The sequence below is a fragment of the Pseudonaja textilis genome, chromosome 1 (genome assembly GCF_049901715.1).
Source record: "Pseudonaja textilis isolate UNSWEBS1 chromosome 1, rPseTex1.2, whole genome shotgun sequence".
Lineage (NCBI taxonomy): Eukaryota > Metazoa > Chordata > Lepidosauria > Squamata > Elapidae > Pseudonaja > Pseudonaja textilis.
The window spans coordinates 229,013,072-229,025,568 of record NC_141990.1 but is presented as its reverse complement, the minus strand read 5'-3'; the positions used below and the strand labels follow the sequence as shown (position 1 = coordinate 229,025,568).

Sequence of the window (12,497 nt, the reverse complement as noted above, 5' to 3'; positions counted from 1 at the left end):
TCTTTTCTTGTTCACACATTTATAAGACCAGTGATTTTCCATAAAATCGTAAAGGAAAAAAGTCTTCACATTAGATGGTGTTCTGTATTGCTTTCCACTTTTCAAAGTTCTTTTCTTTTCTCTTTTCAATTATATTAACGTTAATTTTTAACCATTTCAACCGTTGGCTTTTTAAAATATAATCAATTCCAGGCAAGTCCAGCATTCTATCCAATGCCTAATTAATGCCAAATTCTATATATTATTCCAAATTTAGTCTCTAATTTCACTGTAGCTCACTGTAGATTATAAAAATCTGGTTTTTGTTTAGCTTATATTTTCCTCTTATTTTCCGATCACCGCTGTCATACCCTTAAGTGAAGGCTCTTTCCTTCTGCTTCTTAGGGTTATTGAAAGAAGGTTCAAATTCTTTTATCTGGTTACACGCCGGTCACCACTTCATCGCTCCAGCATACACTTAGGTCCTGGCAGTTTCCCGTCTTCAGGGCAGCCATTAAGCTGCTGTTTCTCTCTGTCTTTCAGGGGAGTATACCTAGCCAGGGAGGGGAGATGCGGCTCCCCTTAACCCAGCTGGTGGTCTCCCCCTCTTCCCCCATGCCTCCGAGGTGGGTCAGATGGATCCGGTCCCATAGGGACCCTTTCAACAAGGTAAACATGGATCAAAGCGGCACACGACCGCAGTCTCTGGTCCATCTTCAACAGAAGCACCACTGGAAGTCCTCAAAAACCCTTAAATGTGCCAGAGGTGGTTTTCTCCCATATGGCACTGCATATGGACTATCATTAATAGAGGAAATCGACAGCCAATTAAATAATTAGTAGTCAACATGGCTTCACCTCAATATGACCTACTCAGACCAGAGTCCTCCAGCAGTGAGTCCTTCACGGTTTGTAAGACTCCATTCTGCCTCTCAGCAACACCATTCTCAGCTGCTGTGTATGGATTTGTGCATCTGTGTTTTATTCCTAACTGTCCCAACCACTGTTGAAAACTTGTTGACATGAATTCTGAACCTCTGTCAGTTTGCAGCTGACATACCTGTTGTTTATATCTTCTTTCCACAAAACTTACCCATTGCTTAAATTTCTGTAGCACCTCTATTTTACTCTTTAGTAAATAGCAAAACCAAACCTGCTACAGTGACCAGTGCATACTTAGCTCCTCCCAAACTGGCTTGCATTGGCCCAACCAAATCTGCATGTACCAGCTCTAGAGCTCTTGTTGTCTGCTTTGTGCTACTCTTACTTACTGGGAATGCTTTGGACTTCAATGTTTTGCATACTGTACAGTCCAAATATGCCTTACATTCCTAATGTAACCCTTTTGCAAAACTCGGAAGCTGGCATGGCCAAGCTTTCTGTGCAAGAGATGAATACATGAATCATGTTGTGCCACATTCCCAAATGTTTGTGCACATTGAACTTTTTGTCCCTGCATCATATAAAGATTATGCTCTTTTATGCCCTTTGCACATACATTTCCATTTCTCTTTATGAGATGCTTTCCATTTACAAATGTGGTCTCAAATCCTTGCTTGTCTAAACTCAAGACACTCAGCAAATTATATTCCATTTCAGGCACACATAATGCATCATTAAACCTTGTTTCCAGATATGGAATTTTCACACTGCCTCTTCCAATGACTTTAACCTTCTGGCCATTTGCCAAGGCTACTGCATCTGCAGCAGTTGGATCCATCCTGTAAAACAATTTAGAATTGTTAACAATTGTTTGACTTGCACCACTGTCTATCAAACATTTGTCTTTATTATTGCAATAGCTGCTTTCGCCACAGAAACTTGTCCATCAGATAATTTTCTTCCTTTCAAATAGTTTTTCCTTTCTGTCTCTCCTCAAGTGTGTTGTTTTTTCCACAGATGAAACACCTGCATTGTTCCTGGTCTTTCTGCTTAGAAAGTATTTGCTGGGTTGTAATCTGATCTCTTCTACTCCTTTTCTCTTCTCTGCAGTCAGCCAGCCTGTGGGATTTTTCATAGCTCTTATCTCTCTGCTCCTGGGGCCCCCTCCTCAGGAAATTCTCCTCATGCCTTGTAAAATGGCACTTGTAATATTTTTCTGTTCTTTTTATTTGTCTTTTCTGTTTTATAGTCCATTTCTACATCCACTATTGCATTGTAATCTCCAATAATACAAATATTTTCATATTCCATTATATATGTATTAACAGCAGCTAGAATTGTATTTGTTCAAAAATTGGAAAAATGATACCAATAGAGGGAAAAGTAATTGAGAAAATATTTGAATGTGCAGAAATGAATAGATTAACATTGGAAATTAAAGGGAAAGAAGAATCTGAATATTTACATGGTATGGGATTTATTTTACCAATGATTAGAAAACAAAACAAAATAGATTAGATGAATATATAAAGCAATAAGAGAAGATTGTTAAAAATATATATATTGGGTATTACTTATATGAAAATGTGATTATTGTTATATTGTTATATTGATAAGGAGAATGTTAATTATAAATTATAAGCACACAAAATATGTACCTAATCGACACACAGTTGAAATGGAATTAATTTATTGTATATTATTGTATATCTCCTTTTTAAACATAGGCAGTCCTTCAGCTTAATTACAGTTCAGTCCTTTTCTGTGTCCTGGGCCCAAAGCCTATCAGAGTCTGTTGCAGAAATTCAAATTCCAGAAAGCACACACAAATAACAGATTCAGCAGGATTCATTAACATCTTTTTTTTGTAAAAAAAATTATTTCAGTTTTCCACATTTTAAAAACATCTTTTTTTAGTGAACAACATGATTCCAGGTTTTCACATTTCCATACAAACATGACTTTCATTACATATTCATCTTTCACATTTAGTTTCATATCTTATCATTACTTTACATACATTCTATTAATTTTCTCAAATACTTACTAGAGCTTATTTTATAAATTTTCAATTCATTTCTTGACCCATTTCTTTTAACTTTAAATAATTCTCATATCTTCATATTCTATGTGCTTTATACTTTTATCTGTCGTTTTCAATTTCATCACATATTCTTATTTCATCATTTCAAAAATTCTATCTCAATTCAAACTTTTCAAAAAAGTTTCCCCCACAATTACCAATTAGAGTGTGCCACCCCTACACCTTATATATCATTTAATTAATTCCCCTTTAAGTCCCAGTAACCATTTAACTTTTTTATTATCACTTTAAAAATTAATAACAATAATCTCCTAGCAACTACATAACATATATACCTTTTAAGTCAGATTCTGCATGGTACTTTCCCCTTCAATTACATCAAAAACATTTATAGTTTCAAAAAGAAAAATTAGTCTGTTCAATTCATCATAAAAACTGATATTAATCTCATTGCAACAAACCTCATAATTCATTTCAAGTATATTCTATAAATTCATTAAACACAATTAATAAACTTATTATAATTTCTATTTTTTCACATTTATTCCATTTATCTCTGTGTATAGTTTAAAAAAAAAAACAAGTATTCCAATAACAAAAAAGTATCAGTTCCAATCTTTCATTTTGATAATCTATATTTCCCTACTTTCTAAATAATTTGTTACTTCTAATACATTTATACTACACCTCATCACCTTGCAGAATCTCCTTTCTTAATTCTTAATTAACCATTGTCTCTGTATCTTTTGAATAAACAATTTCTTTTCATTTTTATTTGATTTCCATGTTTCTTTATTTCCTGGTTCTGTTTCTTATTACTTCTTTTTCCCCTTCACTTTTCCCCTCCTTTTCTTGCTCCAGTTTTTATCCCCCTCCGCAGTGGTGGGATTCAAATATTTTTACCACCAGTTTGGTGGATGTGGCTTGCTGGGCACAGTTTGTGTGCGTGCACACACTTTGCATGCATGTGCACACCAAACTCACACTTTGCACAAGCGCAGGTGGAGAGGCATTCTAACTCACCTCCTGCAAGCCTGCACGATCCTGGTCACTTCATCATCTATCACGCAACACTCTTCTGTGCTGCACAAAGCAGCTGCACTTCATATTCAGAGGATAAAGGTGAGTATGGGAGCCCGGGTGGGTGGGCACAACAGCAGAGTGGCAGAGAGAACTGGTTCAGTCTCTGCTGCTCATCGCTGCTACCAGTTCGGCCGAATCGGGCCGAACCGGTAGAATATCACCACTGCCCTTCCCTCCTTATAGCTTCCTTCTGTAATTCCCTTTTCTGCTGTTTCCTTTTACTTTGTTTGGTTTTCAAAATTTTACCCTTTTACCTTCTCAAATCTCCAGTTTTTAATTCCCATTTTTCCCTGCTACACTTTAATGTTCGTTGCTCTAATTGTTCATTAAAGATGGTGTCTTCTTTAATCAGCTCCTCCTCTTCTGGCACTCCTTGTTCTTCATATTCTAGAAATTGTAAGGCAAAACCAAATGATTTGCCTCTTTCTTGTAGCATTTCTTTCATATTTCTTAATTCCATTTTTAATTCCAAAAAAGTTCTGCCATTTTTAAATATTTCTAATACACACGCACACACACACACACACACATCTTTGTTCTTTATGTCCACAATTATCCAGTAATTTAGTTCAACCAATATCTATAGAGTTTATTTCCAACGATCAGCTTTTATTAATTCTTCTTTAGGCTTTCTCAGATTCATCAAATAATCCAATATCCATAATTTAAGTTATGACAAAGTCACCAAACAATCCCAATCCCAATCCCTGCTTCTTTCTTTATTTTGATGTTCAATACTCCACTTTCACTTTCCAGGGTCTCTGTTTTATTGTAACAAAATTTCACTTGCTTTGTATCAAGTCTAACTTTTACAAGAGCCAGGTTATAAAAAGTCACAAGTAATTTCTTTTACCACTAGATGGCACTCTCTGTTATGTCCAAATTCCCCCCCTCCCCCCGCTTTTTGTCCCTATTTAGGGCTTTTAAAATTCAAAGTTCCAATAAGTCCAAATATCAATTACTGTTTTTTGTTTTTTCTTTGACACATTCAAATTCAGCTTTAGCTATGCCTATTTAGTGCCAAAATTATACATTTATTCAATTTAAACAAATTTCTTCTTCTGGCTTTCTCCTTTCAAGGTTCAAAGCCACTTTCAGCTGTCAAAAAAATTTTCTTCACTTTCTCTGGCCGCCGCTGTAATTATTACTCTTAAAAATTCCTTAAGATTTTAACTCTGGGGTATCTTGTATTTAAATGTTGCACCTGATTAGCCCATCTTTCATGCTGTCCTCTTCTTCACCGCTCCTGCACAATCTTGTCCCGGTTAGCTCTTTCTCTCTTCAGGGTGGCCATTTTGGCCACCACTACAGCCCGCCTTTGGAGAAGAGTTTTGCCTAGCCAGGGAGGAGAGATGAGGCTCTCCTCAACTCAGCTGGCAGTCTCCCCCTTCTTTACCACCACGATAGGGTGGCTCTGGCCTCAAAAGCTGATGTTCAGAGTCCTCCAACGGGAGAACATGGATCGAAGCCACGAATGATCATGGTCTCCGGTCTGTCAGCGAGGAGGGCACCACTGGAAGTCCTGGATTCATTAATTTCTTTATATACATAATAACACATGAAGTAAAGTTTACAATACCAACAGCAGATTTTTCCAGTGTGGTAAAGAGGAGAGATTAGTTTCAGTTCAGATCAGCAGAGCAGACAAGTTTGCAGCTTCAGAGCTAAGAGTGCAGAGCTAAGCCACACCCAGACTCCTTCCAGACTCAGTTTCCAATTCAGCTCCCATTGGCTGATCTGTTCCTATGCCATTCATTGGCTGACCTTGTTACCATGTCTCTGCTAGTTCATGAACATTCTGACAAAGTCTGCCTGTACAAGAAAAAGGAGAAAATGGAAAATAAATATATAGGAAAGTATAGGAATTATTAGGTAAAAAATCTAATTTACATTATATATGTAGACATTCATAGAAGTTATAAACCCATGCATTTACCTATTTTTAAAAAATGCTCTATGACTTACCTATTTTTATAATGTGTATTTCACTAACTCAAGTTCATCTTTAGTTGCAGATGTTGATGCTCACCAACATTCATCAGGTAAGGGAGGAATCATTCAAAGGATTACTGAAATTATATGTAAAGTTAATTCAGTTCCTCCCCATTCCTTCTCCCTCTATGCCAGTAATGTCAAACTCACAGCTCATGGACCAGATGCATCATGTGCTGGCCATACCCATGCCCAGTTACGTCACATGATGCCGCCATGACGATGCGAGTTTGACATCCCTGCTCTATGCAAACTGCTGTGAACATTAGTTACCCCAAAAATCTTAATGGGAAAAACTCCAGGTGGTTTTGCAGTTCTGACCATGAAAAAGGAGAGAAGGGGAGGGGAGGGGAAGAGAAGAGAAGGTTTCCAATGCTCCTGCCAGCTTCTCAAAAGGAAACTCAATGGGGAAGCCAGCAGGAAGTTGAAAGTCACTTCCACTGTCACTGCTTTTTTGTCTTCCCGTGTCATTCTGTTTCTCTGTTTAAGTAAGGAAATTCATCTAAAATGATGCCCCAAGAAGGCAGAGTTTATCCACTATTATATTTGTCCATTCACAATTTCTGTTTGTACACAACTTACTCAAATCTTGTAAGTAACATGAATCCTTCTGTCCATTGACTAATTGGGGCCATAAATAGTTTTTTGCTATCTTAAACAAATTTAACAAATTATTAGTGACCTTTATAGCTAGCTTCCAAAAAGCAAAGTCAAGGAGGAAGCTACGATTGCTTCACTTACTGATTGAGATGATGGTCCCAATTGCAGTTGATATGTGAAGACTACCTATAGCTATAATTACTGCCAGTTGAATGCTGAAGTAAAAAGATATTTATCCTTTAACAAAAGAAATAATAAAATCTCATGATTATCATTCCTTAATTGGTCTAAAATAAAAAAAACCAAGCATCTATCCAAATCTTCCATATAACACCATTTAAAAAATAATAATGTTACACCTGGATTATTGCATTGCATCAATTTAGCATAAAAAAGGGGATCAAAATACAATTTTTCAGAAATAATATACCATGATATTCAGCTTGATGTAAGAGTGATAGCGGCTATCTAATAATCTATTATGTTTTGAAGGCAGTGACATCTAAGTAACTAAAATGCTATATATAAATATCCCAAAAGGGCCTGGGAGACAGAATTTATGCTGAATGAAGTTGATCCAAATTTGGTATCATCAGTAGATATGAATATTTGTTTAATTCAATATTTGGGAAACCCAAACCCCATTTTTAAATAACAACTGCATCTTTTTCAAAGATATTTTGAAAAGGATACTTTGAAATAGATAGTTTGGATTAAAGAACTCCATAGAAATTTACAGAAGAACATAATTAAATCGTGGACAATTGATCATCTTTGTGTATGTGTGTGTGTTTTGTGTATACATGTGGTTTCTCTGTGAATAAAAAACAATCCACCCTAAATATGAAATATGCTGGCAATTACACTCATTCTGGGAGTATTTACCATATCCCAAGGGGTTAATATTTAAAGATGTCCATCTATCAATGTCCCCCCCAAAATCTTAACATAACTTATTAAGATTTAATGTTATCATTAAGAAATATTATGGGGAATAAGTAAATAGCTTATAAATGACAACTATTTAGTGTATTAACAAGTATTTGCCTACAACTTCCCTCAACACATTAATCCAGAGGGTGCCGGGGTGGTGGTGGCTTCAAGGAGAAGGTACACAGACAAAACACTTAATCTATGTGTCTTGTGCAGTCTTTATTTTTCTCACTTCTAATTTCATTCATTCTTTCTTTAGAATACAGAAGCCATATTAAAGATAATTTTGCAATAATCAAGGATCCTAATGCTGTTCCTGGTGAATATGTGTCCCTCAACCAGAGATATTCAAAGCTAATCATCCTAGATTATCATCCATCTAGAGAGGAGAGAGAAGATGAAATTCTGGCAATGGGAAGGAAACATCTTGAAATCATCAGTAAACGAGCTGAGTCTTCAACCAGCATTGAAGCATTATTTAACCCTGATAAAAATGGATTAATTCCACAAGTTGTTGTGTTACAGGGAGCTGCAGGAATTGGAAAAACCATAACGGCCAAAAAAATTATATTTGATTGGGCTTCTCAACTACTATACCAGGACAAATTTAATTATGTTTTCTATATTTGCTGTAGAAAGATGAATGTCCATGCAGAGTCAGAGAAGAGTAGCATTGCAGAGATAATTTCAGAAGAATGGCTCAAGTGTCATGAATCCAAAAATGTTATTCGAAACATATTGAAGAATGAAGAGAAGCTTCTGTTCATAATTGATGGGTTTGATGAATTAAAATATTCCTTTGATCAGCCTGAAAACTACTTTTGCAATGATCCCTGGAACAAAGAGCCAGTGAGAATTCTTTTGAGGAGTTTATTTCAAAAAAAGCTTCTTCCTAAATCCTCTCTTATAATCACAACAAGACCAACTTCTTTGGAGAAACTCCATCAATATTTAGAGCGCCCACGTAATGTTGAAATATTGGGGTTTTCCACAAAGGAGAGACAAAAATATTTCTATAATTTTTTTGAGAACAAAGACCAAGCAACTCAAGCTCTCAGATTTGTTAAACAAAATGATACCCTTTTCACCATGTGTGTCATTCCCCTTGTGAGCTGGATCATTTGTACAGTGATGAAACAGGAGATGGAAAGTGGAAAGGATCTTCAGAAGACACCATATACTCTCACTGCAATCTATATACTGTATTTCTCCAGTTTGTTAAAGTTTCACCATAAAGAAGCCAAACAGGATGTCCAATCAAGTGTGAAAGGTTTATGCTCTTTGGCTGTAGAAGGAGTCTGGAAACAGAAAACATTGTTTATGGAGGAAGAAGTCACTTTGAATCAGAGAGACTTCCTCTCCCTTTTTCTGAATGAAAGCATCTTCAAAAGGGGCATTTGTTGTATTAAAACCTACAGTTTCGTTCACTTAAGCTTCCAGGAGTTTTTTGCTGCTTTGTTTTATATTCTAGAAGAAGGAGAGGAACTGCATTCTGAAAATTGGAATAAAAATTTGCAGATGCTATTAAAAAGACATAAATCTTTTAGGCCTGATTTTGCAGTAGGATTTCGCTTCCTCTTTGGTTTTTTACATGAAGAAAAAATAATGAAAGAGTTGAAACAAGAATTTGGATGGGAAATTTCTCCTAAGATTAAAGAATTCTTATTAGACTGTGTAAAAGATAGTATTTCAAAAAGGAGACCTAATTTCCAATTGCAAAAAGAAATATTGAGTTATTTATATGAGACACAGGATGACAATTTTATAAAAAATGCAATATGTGGTATCACTAAAATAGATTATCAGTGCAACTCAGATATGGAATTGATGATTTTGGGCTATTGTATACAACACTGCCTGAATTTGAAATACCTCTTTGTCAAAGGTTCTGCATTTTTGTATCGTGGAGAATTATTTCTTCCAGAAAATGAGTAAGTATTTTTGAAAATCTGTTGAATATTTCATTTAATTTTTCATCCTGCCACTATTCTCTAACCTACTGTCTCAAATATAATACTAGAGAAGTAAAATGCAATTTACATGTATGCATAAATGTCTTTTTGCAACTAATTTAAAGAAGGCTCTCAATCCTTAAGTGAAGACAAGAGATGGGCTGGGTGGGCTGGAAAGTTGATTAAAAATGAACAGTTGTCCTTTGGTAAGGCCAACATCAATCAATTTCTCTCACATTTAAAGAGCCTGATAATCAACAGGAAATGTTCATTTCAGCTCAAGATTAGAGAGGCAATTGCTGTTGAGATCTAGAGGTTCTAACATTTTAAATAAACAAAAAAAACTTGATTATTTTATTCATTGCCCAATACTGACAGTTTTTAAAAACTGATTGGAAGTTCATTTGGTTATAGCAAAGTTCAGGATCTTTCTCCCTTTAATTAAAAAGAGCTGCATGCAATACCCTCAAATGTTCTGTGGAGCTGCATTTGAAAGTTTCACTGCAGTACAACTTTCCATCTTACATGGCAGATAACATAAAAAGGTGCTTCTGTAATAATTAGAAACTTCTTAAGCTCTTCCCTTAAAATAAGGCCATTTTGAAATTAGTTGTTTTTAAAAATGAATGACTATATAGTTTTATCTGAGATTTTTATTCAAACACTACCTCATTTTTCATGTCAAATAAGAGGAGTGGATTGAGAAATTAAATAAATTTCTTCTAGTGGTGTGACTTGGACACAGTTTTTGGGAGAATATTTTCTCTGCTTCAGCACTGAATTGATAAAAGGTTCATTTTCTAGTCTTGTTGAGAAAATTGTTATACTGAATAATAAACTGTAAAATTAACATCTAAGGCCTCTCCTATAAAGCTTTATGGTGTCGCAGTTTTTTTACTTGTTTCATTCTTATGAAACATTGGCTTTGACATAGATTTGTTTTTCTCTAATAGAAGGATACAAGAATAATTTCCTCATTGTAGCTTTTAGCTGCTTGTTATCTGTTGGAAGTAAAGCTTTTCCAGATTTCAATTTCTTATCCTGCTTTAGCCACAGGGGTGAGCTCAAGTCCTGCTCAAAAATTAGCAAAAGTTTATTATGTATTTGCAAATATGGGTGCACATGACGTGGACCTAGATCAAAGCAAGCAAAGGGGTTTTTATACCCATTTTCTTGTACTCAACACTGTCCTGCTTTCCCACTGGCTGGATACTAAGAAGTTTACAATCTATTCAGAGCACTTGTCAACAAAAGGTCCCTAGCTAAATGGCAATAATCTCCCTAGCTACTGCTCAGAAAGCTCCACACCCTTTTCTTTTTAGACTTTTCTGAACTACATTGTTAATTATAAGAACAATAAAAAAGTTCCTTAACTTTTTATAATTAAACTTTATTTTAGAGACAATACTTCATATTTCACAGTTGTAAGTAAGGCGATCACATGGGAGCTTCACTTAATGACTATCACAACTTTTGACTGTAATGAATAGGTTCAACATGGTTGTTGGCCAAGGACTACTTGTAAACCTTACATTTACAAAATGGTCTTTTTTCTACTACTGCAATATGAATGCATTTATTTGTGATTACTTTTCAAATGGACTGGAATGCCAATTAGATTTGCAAAGTAGAGTAACTGGAAACACTGAAGCGAAAGTCTGAAGAGCAAAAATATCTTTCCCCTTTAGGGAATGGAGTTTCAATGAAAGATATATGGAAGAGTTCTTTCAAGCACTGACAAAACTGAGAAACTTAAGTATCCTCAGGTAAGTAACTGCTAGAATTTCATTCTAGATGTTATTGATAAAGAAACCTCTGCAAAATATTAGCAATTTGCATATTAACCTAAATACTGTTAACAGAAATCTCTCATCAGTTTCTCATAGTCATCAGTAGAGGAAGCTTTACTGGAGGTTCCTGAACCTAGGATGGATCTGAATTACAACAGACATTGAGAGACAAGGAAGGAGAGTTAGTAAAACTTAAGTATTTTAGGGTACATTATTTTCATGGGAATTCCTTGATTAGTGGCAGGGTATAGTGTCAGGGCCTTCTCTGAAGTGAGAAAAGAGAGTACATGCTCTCCCACCTGTTTTTGTGGCTTTGTAACAGGTGGTCTTGTGTGTTTATGATGGCTATGGGGTGGGTATTGAAGGTTAACAAAGAGGCTACTGCACCCTCTTGGATGGGTTGAATTGATAGCTGAATCAGTGAAAATGCTTGGCAAATATTAATCTGTTCTTAGTAAATGGAGTGAATTAGAGTGACTGTGTGGATAGTTGGTCAATGTGCTATTGGTAGTGGAAACACTGAGGAAATGAGTTGACAGGGATTAGGCTGGGAACTGTTATTTCTTTTAGCTGTCTTCCAAAGAGGAAGGATCCTTCTCTAGTTCATCACAAATACATGAAAAAGCAACCAAACTTATATTTCCCAGAGAAACGTATATAGAGATCTTCATCTGAAAGTAAATGTTATTCATTGAGTTTTTATGTTATTTTCTCATCATAAATCTTAGTAATAAATCTTAACAATCAGCTATTGGTCCTATTCTTTCCAAGTAATCATGCCACCCCACTTTGCTATAAAAGAAGCCTGGGCAGACAGTAACATGGATAGTTTTTCTTTACCCAGTTTTGTTTTTTCATCAGCCAAGACAGCAACAATTGTATATGGCATCTTGGCAGGGAGCAATTGTGCCTCTTTATTGATATCTGGTTGTAAGTGCCATTATATGAGATTGTAGGGACAGGCTGGGGATAGTTGCTGCCCAGCGGTATTACTTGAATTTCATTGCTTGACTGTGGTGGAGTCCCCAATCTAAAAATGTTTCAGGTTTTGGGGATGAAATCTAGTGTTTCTGCAGATGTCATGGCCTCTATGACAACCATTATCTTCTCACTGACCTCACTTGTATTGGCAACCATATGTTAGACCTGGATTGCACAGGGCAGTTATCCATCATCACTGGGGGACCATTGTAATTACTATTTCCTTAAAGCAGCATCTTAAAGCACCAAGTTCTGTGAATA

At 35.7% G+C, this 12,497-nt stretch overlaps 1 protein-coding gene across 1 annotated transcript in view; it reads left to right on the top strand.

Moving 5' to 3' along the window:
• LOC113440202 (NACHT, LRR and PYD domains-containing protein 12) overlaps window positions 1-12,497 on the top strand; it is a 432,514-nt gene that overhangs the window by 357,359 nt on the left and 62,658 nt on the right. The window contains exons 3-4 of the mRNA XM_087928375.1: window positions 5,998-6,030; window positions 7,773-9,444. Coding sequence (XP_087784501.1) covers window positions 5,998-6,030; window positions 7,773-9,444 — 1,705 coding nt within the window. The remainder of the gene's footprint in view (window positions 1-5,997; window positions 6,031-7,772; window positions 9,445-12,497) is intronic.